At 44.3% G+C, this 27,584-nt stretch overlaps 1 protein-coding gene across 2 annotated transcripts in view; it reads right to left on the reverse strand.

Annotated features, from left to right (window-relative positions):
• Positions 1-27,584, reverse strand: part of akna (AT-hook transcription factor) — a 209,241-nt gene that overhangs the window by 126,359 nt on the left and 55,298 nt on the right. For both annotated transcript variants that reach the window (XM_041193982.1, XM_041193983.1), the window contains exon 3: positions 12,556-13,071. In XM_041193982.1, the coding sequence (XP_041049916.1) occupies positions 12,556-12,913 (358 nt within the window). In that variant the 5' untranslated portion in view covers positions 12,914-13,071. The remainder of the gene's footprint in view (positions 1-12,555; positions 13,072-27,584) is intronic.

Genomic DNA, 27,584 nt, shown 5'->3' on the forward strand with positions numbered 1-27,584 from the left:
TACCCGGTTACCAAATGCAGACCTGCATAATTCTCTGATGGTGGTCACATACTAATTGTACATTCAGAGAGTGATTGCCCTTTCTGTTTATATATGTGCAGGGCTGGCTTGCTGTCACCTTTATGGTCTATCATCTATGAACCCTGGAGAACCCATCGCAGCAAACCCACTGGCTGGTTCAAATTAACTGTGGCGGTCCATAGTGAATGCTAAATATTGACCTGCCCATCTGAATATTACATTGGTGAAGACCTTTCTGCAATGGTGGGCAGCAGGCTGCGTTTTTCCACTGAGGTCCCCATGCACAGCCTGAAATAATCCAGATGCAAAAAAAAAAATTCAGCACGACAGTGACCATCAGGGCAACTGGCATTGGATGATCCCCCATGCAGGTGGAAGTGAGCTCCGCAGTCATCATCTAACATAGAGAGATTACTGTGGCTCTTGACAGCCTGAGTCTGCTCCAGCACTGTGTCTCAGACATTTGAAGGTAATTCTCACCCTGTATATATGACAGGAAGGATAAGGCCCCCTTTCATGCCTCCATGGTTGCAGCATTCTGCCCTCAGCAGCCCTTTGCTCATGGCAGGTCAGGTACCCACATTCGAGTCATGTACCTCCTGCCCCTGACAATCTGGCCTGGTCCCTCTCCTTCCTATTCTCCTCCTCCTTCTCCTCCTCAGTGAAGGGTGTGTCTCCCATGCAGACCACTATCCCCATGTTGCTCAAAGCATACAGGCTGAAGTGCAGATGAGGCACTAAGTGCACAAGTCTGCAGGCAACTTTCAGGATTATACCAACTATAAATGACACTGAATACACACCTTCCAAGAATCACAACTCACAGTAGGCTGGACTGCAGAAGCCAAACGCTGAACCCAATTGCAGCCTTTAAACCTGCCCTGACAAGCAACCATGGAATAAAACAAGTTACCCATGTTTCTCACACCCAGAACCTATTATTTCATTCAACACATATTACTGCTAATGAATGCAAGTATCCATTAATTGACTATTTGAATACGGTGAGCAGGCTCCCAATTCCTAGGGTGGCCTGCCCACCATATTATTACTTTCTGGTGAGGTGGTGTTGGGAACGTGACCTGGCATCATCACACTGGATATTACATCGCTGTGGGTGCGGAGTAATCCTGTTTTTGGAGCGTATTATTGAGCCCCATGTGAGTGTAAAAATTCCTGTAAGTTCTCAGGTGTTTTAAAGTATTGTAAATAAATCTGTTGTTGATTTGGAATTAGTGTCATCTCTGCATTGCTCTAAGATAAATCAGACATCTAAGATATAGAACAACCTGGCAAATACATAACACATCTCATTTATTTAATCTTTCAACAAAATTTCTGCAATATTTCCCATGACCCAACAAAGACTCTGTAATATCTGCCTGCACTTACACTTCAGTGTTTTAATCCTGGCAGGTTAATTTTTACACCTAACAGTTCTCCATGTCTAGAAGAATAGAAGACATTTCTTTGCACTGTGTATCTAACCTTGTGCCTTCAGTTTCAACACTGATCAGATATTCCTGCTCCTTTCTGAATTTACTGTTCTGATGAGGAATTTGTTACTTCATAAAGAAACATTGTTAAATCACACAATGGATTGTGTTGGAGAGCACATGTGAATGGGTTCTCAGCAGAAAATTATTCTGTGGTATTTGTGGAGTTTTAAGCAAACTAACTGTTCCCTACAATTTGTAAATCAGATGATCAAGACCAATTTTCTCTTTTTAAGGGGAAATGTTTCTCAGTTGCAATGAAAAGAATATGAGAAGCTTATTCTCAATTCAAAGCGGCCAGGACTTGGTAAGCTGAGAGAAAGTCTGGTTCTGTGCTGCTGACAATACTTTAATTCCAGTAGTTAATTGTTTATATGCTTTACGTTGATATCTAAGGATTTGAGCTAAATCTTTTGTCTGCTCTTATTGTGTTTGTTTTCCTCCCATTACTTCAGGAGCTTCCTCTATTATTGTATTCACATGAAGGTCTGTAATTTACCTGAGACCATATTTTATTCCTAGCTTGTGTTGGGAGATTATTGGTTACAGAACAGTATATCTTAAAGAAGTTTTCATCGTCTTCATTAGGTTAACTGTAATTCTTTATTAACTACTAGAACTACTTACGCATGTCCAGTCAAGGGTACAGGCTAGGAACTATCTCCATGTTTAGGTCTTTACATGTCTCTACTCAATGCCACGCTGACCCCTAGGTGTGGGTCATGTGCCTTCTTACCTCATTGTGTGTGCAATACTGTACTCAGTCCCACATTAACCCTGTGTGTGCTAGACCTTACAGTCCAGTTTGGTTCAACACTAGTCTATTAAATAGTACATAATAGCTTGGCAGAGGGGTTTTTAGAAGTATTCAAACCACAAATTAAATTTCAGTGCCTGGATATCTCAGCTTGAGCCTGCTCAAATCAAATAGCTCCATTACTCGTATGTAAAAAACCGGCAAAAACAACAACAATGGTTCTTTAATGTAGTAAAATGTCCCAAAGTGCTTCATAGGAGTGTTTTCAAACAAAGGTTAACCCTGAGCCACATGAGGAGATATTCGGACAGATGACCAAAAGAACTATGTTAAAGGAGGAAAGAGAGACTGAGAGGCAAAGAGGTTCAAGGGAATTCCACAGCATGGTCACCAATGATAATGCAATTAAGGTCAAGAGGCCAGAGTTGGAGCAGTGCACAAAGGTTTGTGGGGCTGAAGGAGATTACTGGGATAAGGAGGGGTGAGGCCATGGAGGGATTTGAAAACAAGGATATGAAAATACATCATGAACTCTTTGCTTCTGGTTGCTCCCGATGAACTCTGGAGGAAGCCGAATAGTTCAGTATGAATTCTGCTAATGCGTTTACAGCTGAAAACTATCATTTGAATTACTTCCTTTTGGTGCACTTTTGGACAATATGTTTTTTGTTTCATATTGTTATTCATACTAGACTCCAAGTTAAGCCTAGTAATGACGGAAACTTTAATTGCAAAAAGCATGTTCTTTTTATTTAGTTTTGGAGGGATTCTGAAAAATAAACACTAGCAGCTTTTATAATATCCAGTCCTTCATACCCAGACTTGCAATCTCAAGCTCTGCATTGGCAAATTGCATGGTCTGTAACTTAAAGGTGTTAAGTCAAGCAGAATGGCTCCAGAATGTATTCCCTGCTGGCCAGGAACAGCCAAAGTTGATCCAATTGTACCATTTTTGAATTAACTCAATTCTCTGTTGCTACAACTGATTCTGACATCTGTTTAAACTGATTAACTGTTGACAGAGAATACCCCAAGGGGTCTCTGCTAGTCCACCCAGAACTCAAAAGCAAATTAGACCAGGAAAAAGCTGCCTGCATGACTACATAGATTAAAAAAAATACACATTCTTATATACACATAAAATAAACTAATTTTAGCATTGTCTGAATCCATATAAATGTTTGGGCTGAGGCCTTGTTTATTTCAGTGTCATAAATGTATGCATAAACTGAGCAACGACATAGATGCATATCAGTAAAGTATGTCAGCTTCCCATAGATTGTAGGATTTGAAGTTTAATATATGGAAAAAGAAAGGTTTCCCTGGGAAATGTTTCTTAACAAAGGCAAACTGTTGATAGTCAAAAAGTGTACAGACTAAAAAGGTGCAATGATGGTTCCTCCACTCACTTAATTGATGAAAATCTAAGCTGTCTGTTCTATGCTGAGTTAGCTGCAGTTAGGATGCTACCATTAACTTTGGCTTCCTACTAAAACACAGCCAAGGCTAACTTTTCTGTTTGCTATCAAGTGACATCATAAATCATGAATGAGTTATGATCTTAAGCACTATGCCAACATTTCCATTGCGACTGGAGGAAAATGTTGTTCCATTGTTTAAGAAAGGTAGCAGGGATAATCCAGGAAATTACAGGCAGGTGAGCCTTACGTCAGTGATAAGGAAATTATTGGAGAAGATTCTTTGTGACAGGATTTACTACCATTTGGAAGCATGGTTTTGTGAAGGGGAGGTCGTGTCTCACTAACTTGATTGAGTTTTTCGAGGAAGTGACAAAGATGATTGACGATGGAAGGGCAGTGGATGTTATATACCTGGATTTCAGTAAGGCCTTTGACAAGGTCCCTCCTTCATGGCAGACTGGTACAGGAGGTAAAGTCGCACGGGATCAGAGGTGAGCTGGCAAGATGGATACAGAATTGGCTTGGTCATAGAAGACAGGGGGTAGCAGTGGAAGGGTGTTTTTCTGATTGGAGAGCTATGACTAGTGGAGTTCCACAGGGATCAGTGCTGGGACCTTTGCTGTTTGTAGTATACATAAATGATTTGGAGGAAAATGTAACTGGGCTAATTAGTAAGTTTGCAGGCGACACTAAGATTGGAGGAGTTGCAGATAGTGAAGAGGATTGTCAAAGGATATAACGGGATATAAATTGATTGGAGACTTGGGCGAAGAAATGGCAGATGGAGTTTAATCCAGACAAATGCGAGGTAATGCATTTTGGACGGTCTAATACAGAAAGGAATTATACAGTAAATGGCAGAACCCTTGAGTGCATCGACGGGCAGAGGGATCTGGGTACACAAGTCCACAGGTTACTGAAAGTGGTAATGTAGATGGAAAAGGTAGTCAAGGAAGGCATATGGCATGCTTGCCTTCATAGGCAGGGGTATTGAGTATAAAAGCTGGGAAGTCATGCTGTAGCTGTATAGAACCTTGGTTAGGCCACACTTGGAATATTGCGTGCTATTCTGGTTGCCACATTACCAGAAGGATATGGAGGCATTGGAGAGGGTGCAGAGGAGGTTTACCAGGATGCTGCCTGGTCTGGAGGTTATTAGCTATGAGGAGAGGTTGGAGAAACTCGGATTGTTCTCACTAGAGCGACGGAGATTGAGGGGCGACTTGATAGAACTTTACAAAATTATGAGTGGCATGGACAGAGTAGATAGTCAGAAGCTTTTCCCCAGGGTGGAGGAGTCAATTACTAGGGGACGTAGATTTAAGGTGAGTGGAGAAAACTATAGAGGAGATGTGCATGGCAAGTTTTTTCGCAGAGGGTAGTGAGTGTCTGGAATTCGCTGCCAGAGGAGGTGGTGGACGCAGGTACGATAGTGGTGTTTAAGAGGCAGCTTGACAAATACATGAATAGGATGGGAATAGAGGGATACGGACCCCGGAAGTGCAAAATGTTTTAGTTGACGGGCAATATGATAGGCACAGGCTTGGAGGGTCGAAGAGCCTGTTCCTGTGCTGTACTTTTCTTTGTTCTTTGAAAATGAGCATCACCTGTGCAGGCCCAAAACATGGACCTACATGAAAATGTAAGGAAGGTGGAATATTTGATTGTGCAAAGTAACTTGGCCTAGTTCAGAAGTTCAAATCTCCAGAGGTCATCAAATCTTAACATTCTTTAATTCCAATCGCAGCCAAATGCTTTCAGAAGAAACAAATTTGTCATAATTCAGATGTCACCAAAATACTCAGTAAACATTACTATTAACATTACTATTCCACCCCCACTGCCAGGATTTTCTGGTCCCGCCAAATGTTAATGGACTTTTGGCTGGGCCGCTGAATCTCCTGCGGCAGGTCCTGACACAACAGGGCCGGAAAATCCCGGCCAATGTCACATTTACACAGAACGTTGAGCCAGAATACAACAATACCTATGCTCTATCTAATTAGCAGCTTGAATCCACTATTTCAAGCGTGGAATCTTGAGAGGCGATTTAAATCCTGCTCACCCCTGTGGAAACCTGGATAGATAGGCAATTAAAGTCATCTGGGAAACTTACCCACAGATGTTGCCTGATCTGCTGAGCCCCTCCAAAATGTTTTGCTTTCATTTCAGATGTCCAGCATCTGTTGTGTTTTACTTTTCGTTTTATTGGCCAACTTTGTGTTTCTGACAGTGTTTCATTGGTTAGCCCCAAATTGAAGCAACCTGAATAGGCCCAGAAATGTTGATGTGCGATGGAATAAAACCATTGACCATGGAATAGGTCAGGCTTCTCTCTGAATCCTGCAGGGCATTGCCTCATCACCCTGAGACTTCAGACCACACTGGCAGAATCCATGTGTTACATGTGTTATCTGCAAATTGGATTTAACACACTAATACAGCCACTGTACTTAATGAAGCATCCTGTGCTCAAACAGCTTAATGTTTTGTTCCCTGCAGTCCAAATGAAGAATTTTTCGACACAATGCTGCGTTTTTAGCCCAGGAATGAATTTAGACAGCCAATTTCAAATCGTGCAATACTGAGATTTTATATGTTTACTTTATTTTGTCTCCTGCTTCAGGTTTTAAGAATATCGACTGCTCATCAGTCTTGGACTAGTATTTCTATAAATAGTCCCAGAGACAGTCGGATAATGATTTCAGGTAAAATGAGATTGTTTCGGACAGGAGTTTTTGTTTCTGATGCTGCCACTTTCACCATAATGGTCAGAAGCTACATCTGCGTGGAATCTCGGAGAGGTGGCATGTGCTTTTATTCCATTTAGCAACAGCTTTTAGCAACTGACAGCCCATTGGTGCAACTATTCAGTATAACAGAGCCTTAAGAAACCTGTCCAAGCCCAAACTCTGTGCACGAGTCTCCAATCTGCACTGGCCAACAGGCAAGACCCTTTCAGAAAAGGGAAAGTTGGTGATGGGGATTGGGGTGGGCTGAAAAGTCAAGCTGGCCTGTATTCTACACTGTATCAAAGTAATTTAATAAGGATTGAGGGCTTCACTCGTTTATGGATGTCACTTTTATTTGCTGAGCAACGATTATTTGTCTGGCAGGCATCCTGCTGTTTCACATTAAATGGTAATTTTTGATGATTAAATGATTATATGAAAAATAAAATTTGGAACAAATCTAATGCTTTGTTCAGATCATTTAAAACAAATGTACTCATGCAAAATAAATAGATAATTTGAGTAGTTATTAATACAACACAAACATCTAACAGCACTTTTTTATGACAATTTAAAGCATGAGAGTTACAAAATTGTGGCAGAATGGACTCTTGGCAAATTCAGCTTCATGACTTCATCTTCTGTAACATCCTCAATTATTCAAGGATCGCCGAACTGCAGCTTATGCCATGATTTTGCTGCAAGGTGGGGCGAGGAGGCCGGCTCTAAGTCTCTCTCAGGCAAAATGGGGATTGGATTCGGAGCTGTTAGCGTTAGTCTGAACCACACACTGGCCATCAAGCCAACTGTGCCAAACAATCCCCCCATGTGACATTAATCTGAGGATTGAGCTAGGGACAGAATTTTACCCTTGGCATGCGGGCTCGGGCGAGGGAGGTTGGAGAAGCTGACTGCTGCCCACGATCGGCAGCGCACCGCAATTTTACATGGGCAGGCCAATTAAAGCCCGCTCAGCGTGAGGCGCAGCCTTTCAATGAGCACGAAGGGGCGGGGGCTTAATGTCCGCTGGGTCCAATGGCGACCCGGCGGCTGATTCAAATGCAGCCTTAGCAGCCCCTGGAAGGCTGCCACCGAAGAACGTGGAAGCCATACGCATGGATGCTGCAGTTGGTGGACATGGCAGGAGGGAGGGCAGTCAGAAGGGCACTTGGCCCTGCGTTTTTTTGATGAGTGCCTTGGTGCCCTCCTGGAGGATGTGGCAGACAAAAGAGAAACACTTGTCCCCAGGGACGTGAGGTGGAGGGCCCCCCACCTCACTTAAAAGGCCTAGAAGGAGGTGGCATCAAGGGTCAGCAGCCACAACATGGTGAGGCGCATACGGGTCCAGTGCCAGAAGCGCTTTAACGATCTCCTGCGATCGGGAAGGGTGAGTATTGTGTTGGCGTGTGTCACCTTGCAGAACAGGTAAGAGCTGCCCATCCCCCCGTGGACCTGAGAGGTGTCGCAGTGTGAGTGGCAAATGTCAGTGAGGCAGGATCTGGCCAAGGGAGTGAAGCCTGGCTGCTTGGATTGAGTGCCTTGCGGCTCCAGGGTCACGAACATGCTGAGCCCTGCGAGGTGCTCCTCAGGTGGGATTGGCCAGGATACAATGGTGCTGCAGGTAGAGGGTACACTAATCAATGGTCCCCTGTCCTTTCAGGAGAAAACATCCCATAACAATGCGAGAGGTCGCGGACTAAGAGTGCAGTGCACTGGGGTGAGATTGTGGTTTTTTGCAGTCATTGTAGTGTGGTCTGTATATTGATGTGAGCCTCGAACCTGGAATGCCCACTGATAATGGAAAGATGAGGGCACCACAAGGAAAGATGATGCAGATCTCTGTATCATCAGGGTGCCAGGCATGCACAGTGACAGTGTAATGAGTTAAACTAATGACATGTCCTTCTTCTCCCTTTCAGGCTCACCAGCAGCCCCTCATTGTGAGGAGCCTGAAGGCCCACCCCTGACTCCTGAGGACCACCATGCTGAGCAAGCACCAGCATCACACCCGCACTGTCAAGCAGGCACCAGTGCAGATACCAACACCTCGGTGGGCATAAGGTCAACATCTAATATCTCAGTGCACATTGGTGAGGGCACTTCACACTTGCTGGGGGGGGAAGGAAGAGGCAGAGAGAGCCCAGGGTGCCGCCAGTTGGAGGATTGCTGGAGACCAAGACAATGATCAGTTGATACCTGATGATGGGCCTCTGGGGTTGTCCCTGAGGCAGCAGATGCTGGAAGTCCAGCAGGGTGTGTAGGAGGATCTGACGGAGATACATGAGGGAATGTGTGCCATGGTGTCCATTGTGGAGGAGTCCATGCGGAGCATAAGCACTGCTTTGACCCTCATGGCCAAGCACAATGCCTCCTCCATGGAGAGAGTGGCGAATCTCATGGGGAGGCTCCTCCAAGAACTCAATCAGGGGTTCCTGCGGATGCACTCCGACCTGCAAGCCCTCACACCAGCATTGAACTCAGCTGGTCAGTGTCAGTGTGGGAGATGGTTGGGCACCCAGTATCCCAGCTAGATGCCCATCCATCAATGGGTGAGCAGGGAGGTCCGAAGCGACCTCACGTTGGTGCTTGAGCTGCCTATCGTCTCTGCGGGCTCCTCTCAGGGTGCTCTGGATGATGGCAACAGCTCCTCCACTCCTCTGATGAGGTTGTGGCCACTGGGGAGATGCCAGCCATGGCACTAGCCGCTCCCTCCCAGGTGGGGCCAGCACAGGCTCCATGGGCCAGGGGACGCCCGCCAAGGTCATCAAGGCCAACAAGACAGCAGAGTGAGCAGGCTGTCTCCAAAGCTGGTGCCAGTGAGGGGGGAGCACGTAGATGGAGCACTCACAAGCAAAAACTTAAAGCACCTTAAGCACAACATGGCCTGATCACGGGTGATATCTGTTTCCCTCATTTTTCTGTTTTTTTAATGGTGTGATATAAAACACTGGTGAATGTCATTTTCTGCTATGTTTGTCACTCAGAAGTAAATGATTTTTATTTTGCAACTGGCCTCTGGATGCTTCATTTACTCTGTAGGTGCAGGGTAAGCAATGACGTTATGATGGATGTGTGACTCTTTAAACTTCATAGCAGTGGCACATAGTGTATGTTGCTGACCAAGGAACTGGTCCTGTCAGGGATCGAGTATGGAGCCTGCAGCCTTGGCATGTGGTGGTGGTCCTTATTTGGTAGCCTAGCTAAAGGAGCATTGGATCAAGACTTCCCGAGTGTCCCTGCCTGTAGGTTACCCTGGTCTGCATCTATGCCCTCAGTGCTCTCCTAAGCATGCTCGTCCTCGGACTCACTACTGGACTCATCGTCTGTTGCCTGGGCAGCTGCAACAAGATCTTCTTCCTCCACTGCGTCCCCCCTTTCCAGTGTCAGATTGTGGAAAGCACAGCATGCAAACACTATCAGTGACATAGAATCTGGGGGGTATTGTCGTGAGCCCGCTGAACGGTCCAGGCATCAGAAGCGCATCTTGAGAAGACCTATGGTTCTCTCTACCACCGCCCTTGTAGAGGCATGGCTCTTGTTATACTGCTGCTTGGCCTCTGTTCTTGGATGGCGGAGAGGCATCATGAGCCACCTTTTGAATGGATAATCCTTGGCATCCAGCAGCCATCCATCCAGCCGGGCTGGAACACTGAAGAGTCTCTGCACCTTGGAGTGCCTCAGGATGTAGGCGTCATGGGAGCTGCCCGGGTACCTTGCACAGACTTGTAGAATCAGCATCCTGTGATCACACACTATCTGCACGTTCATGGAGTGGAAGCCCTTCCTGTTGACGAAGGCACCGGGCTCAACCGCTGGCACCTTGATGGCCACATGTGTGCAGTCTATTGCACCCTGGATGCGGGGGAACCCAGCAATCGCTGCAAAGCCTCTGATTCGCTCAGCCTGGCTGGCCTCATCCCAGTGGTAATGAATGAAAGTCAATGAACGCCTGAACAGAGAGAGTCTGTCACCAGCTTGATGCAACTGTGGACAGCTGATTGGGAGACTTCACATAGATCCCCCACTGAATCCTGGAAAGAGCTGATGGCATAGAAGTTTAGGGCCACCGTGACCTTCAGAGCCACTGACATGGGGTGTCCACCCACACAGTCAGAGCTGAACTCAGGGCGATCCTCTGACAGATGGAAGTGACTGTCTCCCTTGAGTCGGAGCCTCCTTCGGCACTGCACCTCAGTCGTATTGAGGGTTTGCCGCCTGCAAACCCTCCCAGCAGGATAGTGGCATCTTCTGCGGCCCCTTCCACCCTGGCCTACCTGTTGGCCCTGCGCCCCCTGGTGCCTGCGCCACAGGTCACTCCCATGAAAGCTGAATACAGAAACTTGGCCTCCTCCTCCTTCTGGCCCTCTCATTCTCAGAGGAGGAGGTGCCTCCAGCGGAAACCACAATCCCCATTTCCAGGGTAAGGGAAGGCTGTCTGATACCTGGAAGGGCTCAAGCGGTGTGAATCCTCCAGGGGCCTGGAAGACAACACCGAGTCCTGAACTGAAGTCTCTAAATGCTCCGAATGAAGCTCTGCATCGAAATGAAGCTGTCCTGCTCACAGAAGCAACCAGTAGCAAGTGATATCCAAAACTACTTACTATTCACTTTGACAAGGCCACTGACCCCCTTACCCCACCCGTGGGTGAGGTTTTGCAAATTGTAGCCTGCCCGTTTTGCCCGTGCGACGGCCAAAAACTCAGAGTCAATTGGTCTCTCGAGGGCCTAATTGGCCACTTAATTAATGGCGGGTGTGCCTCCGTCTTCCTCACGTGCCTGCCTAGCGAAATATCACGAGAGTGCGCGTTGACGTCGCTACGCTCACCCAACGTCAACGCACTTTATTTCATGCACAGGTGTGTCAGGCGCGAGCCCGTATGCCAAGGGTAAAATTCTGCCCTGGGTCTCTCTTATTGACCTGACCTGAGGCTTGAAAATCTCCAGGCCAATTGTCTCTGGCCTTTTCCGGGATTTATTAACAACTACTAACAACCAACAACTCTTCACCCACACCAGAGGCTTGAGTGCAAAAATCTAGGCTGACACTCCAGTCCAGTACTCAAAGAGTGCTGCAATGTCAGAGGTGCCATCTTTTGGATTAGACATTAAATTGAGGTCCTGTCTGTGTCTGGAAAAGAGCCCCCAGCACTTTTTCGAAGGAGGGCAGAAGAGTTATCCTCCATGGCCTGGCCAGTATTTATCCCTCCATCAACATCGCTAAAAAACAGATTACCTGCTCATTGTTGTTGCTGGGAACTAGCTGTGTGCAAATTGGCAATCACGTTTGTGAGATAATAGCAGTCACTACATTTTAGAAGTACTTTGTTGGCTGGAAAACACTTTGGGAAGTCCCGAGGTCAAGAAAGGTGCTATATAAGTGCACATTTTTCTTTTTAGTCAACAGAAACACAGGTTCAGATACTCCTTGTATCAGTCAAATAAGAAATTTGGAGGCAATTTCTTTCACAGAGCTTTCAGAATAAACAAATACCTCTATTCCCAAACCCACGCAATGTTCAGTGTCAATTGAAACATTGTAAAACCACAAATCACAGTAAAATAGCCTTCTGCAACTATGAGTGCAGGAGGACAGTAACAGCAGCCTTTCCAATCTGCCATCCCCCTGCAGGCTATGTGTGTTCTGCCTGCCTAGTCTTCAGTTTTGTGACATTTCTCCACGCAAAGGTTTCAGGTCATGCAGCAAAACATCATCATCAACCCATTTCTTTCATTTTGCTGTTTCCAATCACTGATGAAGTGCTGCCTTATTTAGCATGTGCACATGTTCACTGCAAGGACATCTTTTTAAAACACATTGCCTCAAAGTTATATTTCGCGATATTCATGCACCAACACTTTAAGAATTAGGGAGTTCCTTTACCCACTACTTTTAACAGAAATGTCGACTAATTTATCAGATTCTGCACATTGCATCCAATTTAAACCCAAAAAAGAAAACATGTTATTCTCCAGCTGCAACCTCCCTGGAGTGAACACTAATTTAATCAGTGCCTCTCTGGCCATGCCTCTGTGATTAGATGAGACCATTGACTGTAATAAACTTTAAGTGCAGGCAAACAGCTGCAATATAGATTATTTTAGAAATGTGTATAGCATGAACTACTTACAAATCAAATGGCTAAGGCTTGCATCCTCCTCTGCGTATATGGACAAGGGAACAGGGTCTGAATCTTGGAATTCACTGATGCCAAAGCTCTCATCATCTACAGACTCTTGTGAGTGGACCAGGGTACTCAATTTATTGTAATCGTGCAGCACTTGGAGCTCAGTCATCTCCCCATCCTCCTCCACGGTTTCCAAACCATCCTCCAATCTTGGATGATACTGCAGATAATACTCATTGATTTCATCTATTCCAATTATCCCATTCTCATCCATCTGATTGAAAATGTCTTCACCCTGTTCTTCCAAATTTTCATCAGGATCCAGGTCTGAATCGACCACCTGGGTTTCGGCGACTGCCATAATTTTTCCTTGGTTTAACGTGCTACACAGTGACAGCAGAAGAACTGCAAGGGTTAAGGGCAGAGTGAACGTGCTGTCTCATTGCGTCTCCAATTAGGATTACCAAGGGTTTCACTCTTTACTTGTTTTGCTGCCTCTTAGTAATTCCGCACACTTGTCTGCAAAAATGAAAAGAATAATAGAATATTTAAAGTCATACTAGCAAAAATATGCAACCTGATGAAGACTGATCTGTTTTGTCAGCTTGTCACTTATGGTTAAAGTTAACTAAGCATGCACGTGTACCAACATGAAGATATATGGCCATTCCCCATTAACAGTGTCCCAAATTGCCACAGCTACTGTTCATTCACATCACATGTAAAAATTAATAGATGCATACCATGCAGTGCCTCCCCTCCTCTCTCTTTGTTTGGTATGCAGCAACCTCTGGGGCAACGGGGGTAAAATCGGATATGGGTGGAGGTGCAAAGTTGGTGCCTGTTATATACTCCACCCAATTTGAGAGCTATTGGCTTCAACACAATCGAATATCAGGCATGTGGTATAACGGTTCACAAATGCTAGTTTTGCAGACCCACCCATGCTCATTTCAGCCTCAATATATTTAAGTTGCACTTTCAGACTGGAGAGATTAAACCAAATACTTTATGCTTTCCACTAACATGTTCCTTGTGTAGTTTCTCCAAGGGCAGGCTTGTAGAGGAAAGCCTGATCTATTTTGTCTGTTCAAATTCAATCGTATGTTGTCATTTCCAGCCAACATGCACAGATGACTTTGAGTCTAAAGTGAGATAATTGGAAGTTGTAGGCAGTCTCCTACTGTGAAAATGTTTGTATGTACCACAGTATAGATAGTGCACATGTAACTATAAATGTCATCAGTACTCAATTCAGACAGTAATTGAAGAGTAATGTACACATTAAAATTGTTTCACCATGGAAACATATAATACTATATCGTTGTGAAATTTCTGTCTTTGTTAGGATTCTACTCAAACTGTATTTAACATAATTTAAAAGGGACGAGATTTGTCCTCAGGAACAAAAGCTCCAGTATACAGAAATGTTCCTTGCAGTGATAAGGAAGTCATAGCAGATGTGCCAAAAACACAATCTACTGTTTCAGCACAACAAAATGTATAAATATAATGAGATCATCTTCTAAGATAATTTAGTAAGGTGATGTGAATAGAAACAGCTCTAAGCACACACACTCAGATATTGTAGCTAGAAATCCCACTCATGCTAAAATTAGCTGGAAGTAGGATTCAATCACGACAAAGGGTGGGATCGTGTCTTGTTTAAATGTGTTAACCTGAAATTTTAACAATATTAACAATTAAGGCATTCATATATTAAGACACAGGAAGAAGTGGTAGAAAGATATCCAGGGGTAAATTTGATAGCCCCTGAAATTGGGTCCAGGGATTGTGATGTGCATATCACCAGACCGTATTGACTGCAAGCCCATGCTGCCAAGGGGAATGACTCCTTATACACCCATGTCTGTGAGCAAATGATTTGTGCAGAAAACTTGGAAGTCAGCAAAAACTCCTTGAGCTCCTGCCACATCATCCCCCTCCCCCCTTCTCCTGTAGACTTTTGAAACTTTAAACAAGCACAGAGAGTGTCTAAAACAAAAACAGAAACAGAAATACCTGGAAAAACTCAGCAGGTCTGGCAGCATCGGCGGAGAAGAGCACAGTTGACGTTTCGAGTCCTCATGACCCTTCAGCAGAACTGTTCTGTTCTGTTGAAGGGTCATGAGGACTCAACATGTCAACTGTGCTCTTCTCCGCCGATGCTGCCAGACCTGCTGAGTTTTTCCAGGTATTTCTGTTTCTGTTTGTGTTTTGGATTTCCAGCATCCGCAGTTTTTTGTTTTTAACAGAGAGTGTCTAACCACTTGTAGATTCAAAGCAACAGGCAGAAAAAAATCAAACAGCAACTAACCAGTAAGTATTGGCCATTCCTTTAAACAGCAAGAGGATGGGGAAGGAGAGGGTCCTTCCTGCTGCGGCTGAATATGTGCTCAGCTGCGCGAGGTTAGGAGACTTCATCAGGTGGGTTGTTGAGCTCCAAAATGGCACACCGGCGTCAAATTAGAGTTGCGTGCTGAACAATGAAACGATCTGCCTGTTCTGCATATTTCTGGCACCCATTTACTGCACACGTGCAGTCCACTTCATGAGATGGCATTAACTATGACTTAGCCCAAAAATGTGTACATGCTCTGCTGATGCCAAGTAGCATCCATAATGCCCAAAGGACCGATTCAAATTTCATGTCATCAATCTTTGATTATCAAAAGACTTAGACTGTCTGGCTTACACTTTTTCACATTTCTGTGTAGCCCCTTTTATAATCAGGCAGATACTAACTATCATGTCTGTTTGAACTTAAGAACATAAATTGGAGCAGGAGTAGGCTATTTGTTCCGTTGAGACTGCTCCGCCATTTGATAAGATCATGGCTTAACTCCACTTTCCTGCCTGCCCCCCATAACTTTTGACATCCTTTGTTGGTCAAAAATCTGCCTAACGCAGCCTTAAATATATTCAGTGACCTAACCTCCACCGCTCTCGTGAGAGAATTCCAAAGACTAATGACCCCCTGAGAGAAGAAAGTTCTCCTGATCTCCATCTCAAATGGGAGATCCCTTATTTTTAAAACCATGCCCCTCGTTCTAGATTTCCCCGCAAGGGGAAACATCTCCCAACACCTAGACTGTCAAGTCCCCTCAGAATCCTGTACGTTTCAATGAGATCACCTCTTATTCTTCTAAACTCCAATGAGTATAGGCCCAACCTGCTCAACCTTTCCTCATAAAACAAGCCCTTCATCCCAGGATTTAGCCTAGTGAACCTCCTCTGAAACACTTTTAATGCAAGTATGTCCCTCTTTTAGTAGGGAGACCAAAACTGTACACAATATTCTCGGGGCAGAATTTAGCCCTTGTTGGGTGGACTTGGCGTGGGCAGGCAGGGGTGGTCAGGAAGCCAGCCGCCGCCCGCGATCAAGGCCGGAAGGCAATTTCACGCTGGCGGGCCAATTAAGGCCTGCCCAGTGTGAGAAGCGAGCAGTAGCGCTGAGCGCTGCCTGTGTGGGCGGGGAGGTTGGGGGGAGTGCGAGCAGGGCGAGCATGCGCTTGAAAATATTCCTGCAGCACAGAGCTGCCTCAGGGAAATGAAGAGTTTAAAAAAAAAATGAAGGTTAGAAAAATGTTATAAAACATGTCCCCTCATGTGACATTTTATTTCATTTTTATTGATGTTGGAAAGCTCAACCTGCACATGGATGAGGTTTCCAAAAAAGTGCAAAAAAGGCCCTTTCGCCTGCCCGCCAACCGTAAGGGAGCTGCAGAGAAGGAGGCGCTGGAGGTAAGTCAAGGCTTGTTATGCCTGGATATCGTAGATGGAGAGATGGGGAACTCTTATCAACAGCAAAAATTAATGAGTGTCACTGTTAGCTTTTGGCTAGCAATCAGATGAGCATGATACCACTCTAACAATTTCATTGGTCAAAGATAATCATGTGACTATTGCTTTTTGGAACTAGCAATCTTTTTTTGCTAGTGGTAATTACATGGACATTCTGTGAAGAGCATGCCTTCTGCTGATAATCAGATGACCATTCTAGTCCATGCTTAGTTGATAGTACTCTGGACCTGTGCTGGTAAAGGTGGGGGATAAAGATTTGGTAGGTTTTAGTTTATACAACAACAAGGACAGTATGCATATACTTACAAATCCACCAATCATTACCTGATAGACTTAAATCAATAAAAAATATCAGTGTTAATCTTCCAAACCCAACTTCCCTTAATAAGAAATCCTTACCATATGGAGCCAACCTGTCGCTGAGTGTAATTTTGGGGGTGGAGGGAGTGGTCAGGACTGCTGCTCTTGTATCATTACTAGTCTTATTGTGACATCACTGACTTTAATTGTGATGGAGCAGTAAAACGTGATGCCAGCTTTTAATGAATTGTTTTGCTATACAAGAAGAGAAAAAGATAACCAGCAGCTAGGATGGTAGGAAAGTGGAGACAGAATCTATGGCGTGGCTGGGCTAAGGGATAGAGTGAGGCATAGCAGAGAGGCAGAATATAACCCAGGTGCAGCCTTCAGCCTGCGGGCAATGCTGCAGGAGATACATCGATATAATTAAAATTCATAGCACCAAATGGCCCTGTAGAAACACACAAAGAGAACTTCTCATTAAAACACATCAACCAGAATAAACAATAAGCAAGAGAGTTTCTCGGAGGTTGCCAAAGAAACAGGAATGCTCTCAGCACACTCAGTTATTCAATCACCTGACCATGCATATTCCACCAACCGTATGCTGAGTAATTAGCTGAGGAACAGGCCTAAGGCAGATCCCTAAAGACCAGACACCCAACTAGTATTGTATCAGATGAACATTGGCAAGGCTGAAGGTGGTGCCAAACCACAATTATGTTCTGACAGCAAGTTATTTTGAGATAGTCCTTGAACCAAACCTCAAATCCAAGGTTTCCCAAATTGCACAAAATTAATTCAAAAACTGAGCCAAACTGATCTTTTGTCTGTTTTCTTTGGGTTGAGCATCACAAATGCAAAATGCAAATGATGCATATATGGGACTTTATATCTAAGTAACGGTACTTGGGAAATGAATATGAACCCCTTAAAATAATTCAAGTGACCATTTTACACACTCGATTGACAGAACTCCATAAATACATACTAAGGTAATCAATCAGGATCCCTTTTGGTGCAAATCTGATGTAACCCAAGTGGAAGGGAAGTGGTAGCAGAGGAAATCTGATTGTGTCCCAGACAAACGAAGGGGAATTCATGGACCGAGGAAGGGTCCAAACCTCCCGCTCTTAACAGGGCGAGTGGCATGATAGAGGAGGAGGGGGAAAATCAAGGCTGAGGCTGAGGCAGGGTCTCCCAATATTGAGAGTTCTCTGCCTCTCAGGCATATGCAGGAAAGTGTCTGTGGCCCCAGAACCAGTAAGCCCCACTCTGAGTCAAGGTGACTGGGATTGTAGTCTGGATTCCTGAAGGTGAAAAAGTTAACCATTTTTTTTTCTCTTGTTTAAGTATGAACTGTTTACAAAGGAGTTCAAAAAAGGATCACTTAATTTATTCCTGAGATGAGGGACTTATGAAGAAAGCTTGAACAGGTTGGGTCCATACCCATTGGAATTTCGAAGAATGAGAGGTGAAACATATTGAAACATATAAGATCCTGAGGGGACTTGATAGGGTAGATCCTGGGAAGATGTTTCCACTTTCAGGGGAGCCTAGGACTAGGGGGCACAGTTGGGTCTCCCTTTTAGGATGGAGATGAGGAGAATTTTTTTTTCTCTCAGTGGTTCATGAAATTCTCTTCCCCAGAAAGCAGTGGAGACTGAATCAAACAGATTTTTGATAGGCAGGGGAGTGGGGGGGGGGGGGGGGGGGGGGGGGGGGGGGGGGGGGGGTGCAGGGAGGTGCCGACAGGAAAGTGGAGTTGACACCACTACCAGATCAGCCATGATCTGATTGAATGGCAGAGCAGGTTCAGAGGGCTGAATGGCCTACTGCTCCTAAGTCCTATGTTCCTAATGCTGTGAAGAGTTATCTTTTAAGAAGAGTCCTTTCTTAATTCTTATTCCAATCCTTTCTTAAGCACCCCGTGTTGGGAATTCTTTTGCTGTAATTTATGCTCTCTTTGATGAGCGAGCGCCCTAAGTGTAACCCTAATCGGTAATTGTCATTCAAATTAATATGATCTCCCCTGACTCTGGCAGGGTCAGTGGTGGAGGCTCCAAGTGGGGATAGCCCAGCACTTTACATTGTGATGTGATCTGTGCTTTGTGTACTTTAGCCATCTATGTAGTTGCTTTCTCTGACATTACTCAGGCAAATTTTTAAATTACATCTACTGTGTCCTGTACAGCAAAGTCTAGGTCATTAACATATATCAATAAAAGTTTGGTACAGGTTAGAATATGGGCAGCAAAGTTTCACACGAGCATAAAATGGGAAGTCGACCAGGATAGCATTGGAATAATACAGAATGGGGGAACAAAAGGGTTTCAGCAGCACATAAGCTGAGCAGGGGCAGAAAGGGCAACATTGCATAGAAGCACGTGGGCAGTCTTTGTTTTGGAGAGGATCAGAAACTGAACTTAGATTTAACTAGGATGTTGAAGTTGCAAACAATCTGATTCTGCCTGAGACAGTGGCCAGGGAGGGGCATGGAATTGGTGATGAGGGAGTGAAGACAATGGTTTCCAGTGTTTAAATGGGAGGAACTGCAGCTCATTCAGGACCGGATGGAGAAAGAAGTCCGACAACATTGAGGCTATGATGGTGTGGTCGAGCTGGGTTAAATTGGCATCCATGTAGACTCCGAAGTTATGTCAATGGATGATGTTGCTGAGGGGGTAGATGAGAAATAGGAGGGGGCCAAGGACAGGTCTTTAAGGGACTCGAGGTAACGGTCTGGGAACGAGGAAAGAAGCCATTGCAGAACTTCTCTGGCTACGATTGGATAGGTAAAAGTGGAATTAGGTGAGTCAGTTCCACTTAGCTAGGAAGGAAAAAAAGAAAGATTTGCATTTCTATAGCCAGTTTCATGACCTCCAGACATCTCAAAGTGTTTTACAGCCAATGGAGTAATTTTGAAGTATATTCACTGTTGTAATGTAGGAAATGCAGCATCCAATTTGAGAACATCAAACTCCCACAAACAGCAATGTAATAAAGACCAGATAATCTGTTTTTGTAATGTTGATTGAGGAATAAATATTGGCCAGGGCACAGGGGGTAACTCCCCAACTCTTCTTTGAAATAGTGCCATTGGTTCTTTTACAGCCACCCGTGCAGGCAGATGGGGCCTCGGTTTAATATCTCATCTGAAGGATGGCACTTCTGACAGTGCAGCATTCCCTCAGTACTTCACTGGATTGTCAGCCTTGATTTTTGTGCTCAAGCCCTGGAGTGGGACTTGAACCTGGAACCTTGTCATTGAGACAACAGAGGAGAGGCGTTGGAGGAGGATAGTGTGATCAACCATGTCAAATTCTGTAAAGTGGTCAAGAAGGACGAGGAGGGATAGTACACCACCATCTATAAGGGACTTTGGTGGTTTATATTTGATCCAAGTTGTCAAAAAGTCAACTGTTTGTCATTGAGAAAACAAAATCAAATTTGCAACAAAGTAGTTATTCCAACTAACTACCATGTCCTGAATAGTAATAATATTTACCATTACACTGCATCATCACTCTGCCACCACACTGAAAAAACTGATGGATTTGTTGACAATAACAGAATATGTTTGGTCTTATTCTTTACCATGCATGTTGAATGAAGAGATTTAACTAGATACAGAGAACCTTCAATGAAATATTTGTATTGAAAGTTTAGGTTTCAGCCTAATTATTTTCAAAATAACTGATTGTTCAGTTCTGCAGAATATTACACTTGGCATGTGGGCACGTGCCTGACATGCCCAAGGGGAAAACGGCGTGCAATGACATCGGGCGCATGCCCTGATGTCATCGCGCAGTCTCATGATATTTCGTTCGGCGGGCACGCGCCAGAATCGGCTGCGCGCTCGCTGATAATTAAAAGGTCTTTAAGGCCATTAACAATCTAATTAAATTCAAATTTTTGCTGCCCGTCTAACCTAACGGTTGGCGGGCAGGCAAAAAGGCCAAGCGGCCTTTGCATTTTTTAGGAAACCTCATCCACGAGCAGGATGAGGTTCCCTAAAGCAAATAAACATTAAAATAAAAACCTTATTTTTGAATTATAAACATGTCCCAGCTCATGTGACAGTCATATGAGGGGACATATTTTATTAAATTTTTATTCTCTTCATTATTTTATTTTTACACAGTGCCTCAATCTCCCTGAAGCAGCTCCATACCTCAGGGAGATTGAAGCGCTCTTTCTCTGCATGCACGGACTGTGTGCTAGGCTTTAATTGGCAAGGGCAAAATCCTGCCCTGGGTAAATTTTATTAACATTATCCAATCTAACTCTGTCTTGGTCAGGAGACAACCTATCGCTTTGTGCGCCCCAGGCATATACAACATATAGGCAATAGATCCCTTCAGTAACAGTGCATCAAATTATCCTTACAAGTTAGGAGCTTCTTTGAAACAAATTGAAGAACACAAGCAATATTTTTAATTGGGATTGGTATGTCATTTTCATCGTTTAAAGGGTTAGTTTTAGATAGGACTGTGTGATGTTGACTCTCCAGTGATCATAAGTTCTAATGCAGCAAGCATTAATTGGCTTTACATTCTTTCTAGTTAACATTAGTTATTTTTGTAGCAAGTTACAATTATGTTTTCACTGCATCGAGGTTGTACAATAATCACCAACGTTAAAAATTAAATTCTTCACAGTGTCCTTAATGCTCTGGTTTACTCTTATCAATCAACAGAATTAATACTAATCTGGCTTGACAGTTCAGTGGGTTAATATGCTGTCATGCTTTGTCAAGTCATAATAAGGTGCAGATTCAAAGCTTTGGTTTCCCCAGGAATATCCCCTGAGGGATTATCAGACAGGAAAGTTAACCCAAATCTCAGCTGTGCTTTGTATTTCCTGCCAGCTAATAACGGAGTATCTCTGATGTGACTGCGAGCAGGTCTCTCTGCCTTCTGTCAGGTCACAGATGGGTTTATGTTGTACAAGAGTTAATGTATGTGTGAAAATAGAACCTACTGGAGGAAAAGGAACAAAATGAAGTAACAATGGAACAAGATAAACTCATTTTGAATAAGTCTAATGTTAATACAGGTTTAATCTTACTATTGTACACATGGACTTGCCCATTAGAATAAATAATTATTAAAGTGTAACCATCTACTGATTCATCTTACTATCCCTATTCAGCTGGGCAGACATCATTAAATGAACACAAGGAACACAGTCTTAGCTCCTCCAGCTCTACTTAGAGTGGAAGAAGAACAATGGGAGACATCCAGTATAGCAATTGTCTAGATTAAACCATATTCAGGCCACTTTCCACTCTCCCAGGAGTGGCGAGCAGTGACTGGGCATCACCTTGGCACCTGCAGCCCCTGTGCAGCATGTAAGGGTGTCCTGAGGCCCCCAAATGGCTCAGCTGTTATGCCCGCCCATTCTCCATCTTGAAATAAATCACCTCTGTTATGTGAAGAACTGTTTCCTGGCACCAGTCCTAACTGTGAATTTCATTATTGTAAGCTAGTGTCCTACCTTGTTCTAGTGTTAGTTAACTGATTTGTAGAAATACTTCACAATTGGTTTTCCCAGACTGTTTACTGTTATGATAAATTGATGCATTATTGTTGTAATATTCCTGAAATGTAGCATTAGCCCTACAGTGGAGATCTCTTTTAGGGAAAGTGTATTGTTTTGGTACAGAGCTACAGTTCTCAGAATTATAATTTGCCAACAAATCCGCTCACCTCACAAGCATTAAACTCAGTGGGTGGGTTAGTTTGAACTTAAATTATTGCGTTGTTATGCTCTTTTGAATCTGTCCAAATCCCTATGTGTCAAATTTATGAAGCACTATACGAAATATTTTACAAATTTCACTAGAATATCTATGCTTGTTGCTCTTCTGTCTTCATATAATCTCAAAATCTTTCATATTTCCGTGGTTGCCTTTATGATCATGAAAAGATCCTTCATTTTATTTAGAAGCTGGCACAGAATGAACACAGTTAGTGGGAAATATGCCCAAGTGTAATGAAAGATTCGTCTCTGTCATTTAATCTTCATACGATGCCAAGACTTCATAAAAAAAGACCTTGGAGGGTAACATTTTGCTTCATTCAGCAAAACATCTTGAACAAATAAATGAACAATCCACTTTAACAACAGTTGTTAGTAAAATTACTGTAGCAATTATAACTTAGAAAAAAAAAACCCTTGCTTTATTCCAAAGAGAGGGGATAATGCTGCCCTTGTTCTTTACAAGCGCATTATTAAATCTGCCTTTATATTATCAGAACATGAAAAGCCACTATTAGCTTTTCCACTATTAGCTGTGCTCATAAATGTAAATTACTTGACGCCATCTCCACATCATATTTAATATGGAAAAGCATTGTAAAGCAAGGGCACAGATGCCAGGACTAATTCTGTGTCAATACCTAATCAAGTGTGGAGGACAGATCAGCAGCGCTGTGACACATTTCACTTTTCTTTGCAAAATAAATTTCAGATGCACTTCAAATTGAAATACGTGGCTGGTAAACTTTAGGTAGATATGCAGTTTCAAAAAATGACAATATGTACAAAGTGCACTTTCACGGCAAGATCAAAATGTCCAGTGGGCCTTCATTCGGCAGGGTGACACATCAGGACGGCAATGCATGGGAGACTCAGGTCTCCTGAGGGTCACTCATTCCAGGATCAGTGTATAATGTAAAAGTACCTGGGCTTTGGCCCAGCTAACTGTACGTGATCTTCTGCTCCGAATTGCTGCATGATACAATAGCTGAACAGAAATAAAATGTACTAGAATACAAAAGTGAAGTGCTGCTCAAGTTGTGCGGAGCTTTGCTGTCAGACCTTATGTGGAATAATGTGTTCAACTTTGGGAATCAAACCTCAGCTAAGATGTATTGGCCTTGGGAAGAGTACAGCACAAATACACTTAAAGGATTAAATTACAAAGACAAGTTATATAAACTTTGCTTTTTATTCCCTTAAGAAGGTTGAGGGGGTGATCTAATTCAGGATTCTAAAATAATAGAGATTCAATAAGGTAGAAAGAGAGAAATGGTTTCCTTTGGTAAAGGAATCCAGATTAAGGTGGGATATTTTAAAAATTAGAGTCAGGCCATGTTAGGTGTGAAATCATCAATCACTTTTCTTGCATAGGCAGGTGGTGAAAGTCTGTAAACTCTCTCTCTCAACAGACCGTGGGTGTTGGTCAGTTGAAATTTTTTTTAAGACCCAGGTTGATAATTTTTTACACAAGGCAAAGACATCAAAGGCTACGGGGCAAAGCTTCCTCATTGCTAATTCATAGATGAGTGCCAGTAGCCTTTCACAGCACATTGCAGGCAAAACACAGTATGGATTCAAGCATTTGGAATTCTGAAGAGGTCACTTAAAGGAATTGTTTGCAATGCAGAAACAAAATTGCTGGTGTCCTAATAATTGGATGTCCCAGTTCATTTACTATTTTTAGAGTCAAACAGTACTGATTCTGGAAAGAGACACAACCTGACACCATTGTCATTGTCCTTTTGAAGATGGTCTACATTCTGTGCAAAGTACAACTCCACAGAATTCAAAACACCTTTCAGTGAAAGCAACCACAGTTACCTGCAAGAGTCTCTAAGCGAAAAACTTTCCCCCTTTTGGCGGGGGTGGGGGGGGGGGGGTGGGTGCGGGAGCAGGTGAGCCTCTGATTGGCACCCCCAATTGGGGCGCGCTGCCATTTCACATGGGCGGGCTAATTAAGGCCCGCCCAGCATGACGGGCGCCAGGAAGCCCTGTGCGGGCGGTGCAGGGTTGGTCGGGGGGGGTGGAATTCCTGCTCCTCCTGAGGCTAAGTGCTGCCTCAGGGAGATAGGCTCGGAATTAAAATTTGTAATTCCAATGATAGAAAAATTTCCCTGACATGTTCCCGCATGTGACACTGTCACATGAGTTGGGACATGTCCATAACTTTTATTGAAACCTTTACTAAAAATTTAAATACCCTCATGAAACCTCATCCTGCCTGTGGATGAGGTTTCATGTTTATTCTGAAGCCCGCCAGGGCTCCCAGCCTGCCCGCCAACCTTAAGGTTGGACAGGCAGGTCCATTAGTGACTTTAATTAGCTTTTCGATGATTTCAATAGGCCGTTGACAGGTTGGCGGGCGCACAGCTGACTCGGCTGCGCCCCTGCCGACCTGGAAATTGAAATGACGCGGGGTGACGTCAGGAGTTCCGCCCGATGTCATCCCGCGTCATTTTACGCGTTGACGAGTGGGCCCCGCCCCCCAAGATCCTGCCCCAAGGTTATCTTTCATGAGTGATTTTTAATTATTTTAAAGGGCTTATCCCAACTAAAAACATGGTCTAACAAATGCTCCAGTTCCAGTGCAGTCATTGCCATCTGGCTCCAGTACAGATAATTAAAGATCACAATGAGATGAGTTTTCTTCATATTGATTGACATTTTTGTAAAAGAAATGGTTTTGGGCAAGTTGTTTTTAAATAGACCGATAGGGATCAGACAAACATGTTGAGAATTGATTAGCTACACTAACTGGAGTCATCTTAGAACAACAATGCTCTTTTCTGTGCAGAGCTGTGCTACGTTAGTTTAGGATACTATTAAATGCTATTTCTCAAAACACATTGCAGATAATCATTATTAATTAAAAATGTGCAGCTGTGGCCACTAAATGTGACATTGGCTCAGAAGGTTCCAGTTCACATTCATAAAGAAAGAAATAGAACTTGTAGCACCTTTGGCAACGTCCAGGGGCGGAATCGTCCCAGGTTTGCACTAAGTGCGGTAGCAGGCGGGTAAACGACGTTTTACCCACTGGCTGCGATGGCTGGTTTTCACGCTGTATCGTCCCAAACCCGCCACATTACTTATGCGTTCCTGGGAAACATGCCATTTGTATGGTGGGTGGGCTCTCATTTGCCCGCCACGCCATCACCTCACTGCTTCATCGCACTGGGCACCATATTTAAAGTCCAGCCGCGTGCACACTCTCAGTGCTTCTAGCCCATGACAACTGCAGGGAGGATGTCCACAAAAGGCAAAAAGACTGCAGGCCCCAGGTTTAATGACACGTCACTGGAATGCCATTTGTCGCCGTGGAAGCCCACTGTGATGTCCTCAACCCCTGCTCTGGCTGCAAGACAGGCAGCGGCATCACCAATCCAGCTTGGTAGGCGATAGCAATGGTGATCAGTGTCAATGCTGCACAGAAGAGGTTGGCCATCCAATGCAGTTAGAGGACGAATGATCTCATTTGTGCAGCCAGGGTATGGCAACCATCTCATCACTCAACTCACACACTCAAGCCCATCACACGTTCACTGGCATCTCACTCACTGCCAGCTCAAGGGACGTCACCACTCACTGTCTCACGCACAGCCTCACACATCCATCTGGCCTCATCTCCTCTGGAGACTGACTCTTCTGCCCTCACCATCTTGAGGTCACTTGCACAGATCAACACGTGTCTTCACACACACACACCCTGGGATACCCTCCTTCCCCAGTACAGCTCTCGTCCTGCAGGCTCTTCCCTTGCCTGAGGCCTCTTCTCCCCCTTCCCCAAGCAAGACCTCGCCTTGCAGCCATTGAAAAGGCACCCCCACCTTAAGGCTGGTCTGGTAGGTAGAGACCTGCCCATGAGCCCCCTAAAAGTGATGTGGTGCTGCCTGTGAAGCCTGGCGCTGATGACTGCGAGTGCTGCCCGAAGCAAGGTAGGGAAACAAACCTTGAAGTTCTCAGCTAAGTGCAGCCCGCCAAGTGCACATTGCTTATGTGCTGTTGTGAAACACGTTGGTATGTTTTCCCACTGATGTGGATGGACGATCCAGTGGGGGGAATGATTCCAGCGGGTTAGCCTTATAATGATATGCTGATGTATTACAATGAGGTTCCCTACGTCCAATGGCGGGAAACGCAGCCCGCCATCAGCGAGCTGAGCGGACGATGGCTAACTGGTTTCACAGCATCTTGTCCACTTACACCACCAAACACGCCTGACGCTGGCGGGCATGGAAAATCCTGGCCTAGATGTCACAAGGCGCTTTATAGCAATGAAGGACTTTTGAAGCGTAGTCACTGCTATAATGTTGGAAATGTAGCAGCCAATTTGTTCACAGCAAGGTCCCACAATTAGCAGAGATAAACAAGCAATGTTGGTTGAGGGACAATTATTGGCCAGGACACTGGGGATAAATCCCCTGCTCTTCCTTGAAATATTGCTGTGGGATCTTTAACATCCACCTGAGAGGGCAGACTGTACCTTGGCTCAACATCTCATTCAGCAATTCCTTAGTGCTGCAATGAATAAACAGTCTAGATTTTGCATTTCAGTCCCTGTAGTGGAACTTAAACCCACAAGCTTCTGATTTAGTGACATCAGTGCTACCACTGAACTACAGCTGACAATTAATTGAGTAAAAGGGCTTTAATTTATGTAGCCATTCAATTTTTCTTTATTCATTCATGAGATGTGGGCGTCGTTGGCTAGGCCAGAATTTATTGCCCATCCCTCATTGCCCTTGAGAAGGTGGTGGTGAGCTGCCTTCTTGAAATGCTACAGTCCCCGTGTTGTAGATACACCCACAGTGCTGTTAGGGAGGGAGTTCCAGGATTTTGACCCAGCAACAGTGAAGGAACGGTGATGTCTGTAGCTCGGAGGGGAACTTCCATGTGTGCTGTTCCCATGCATCTACTGTCCTTATCTTTCTAGATGGTAGTGGTCATGGGTTTGGAAGGTGCTGTCTAAGGAGCCTTGGTGAGTTCCTGCAGTGCATCATTTAGATAGTACACATTGCTGCTACTGTGCGTTGGTGGTGGAGGGAGTGAATTTTTCTGGAAGGGGTGCCAATCAAAAGGGCTGCTTTGATCTGGATGGTGTCAAACTTCCTGAGTGTTGTTGGAGCTGTATTCCATCACACTCCTGACTTGTGCCTTGCAGA

Source organism: Carcharodon carcharias, chromosome 8 (genome assembly GCF_017639515.1).
Source record: "Carcharodon carcharias isolate sCarCar2 chromosome 8, sCarCar2.pri, whole genome shotgun sequence".
In the NCBI taxonomy this organism is placed as follows: Eukaryota; Metazoa; Chordata; class Chondrichthyes; order Lamniformes; family Lamnidae; genus Carcharodon; species Carcharodon carcharias.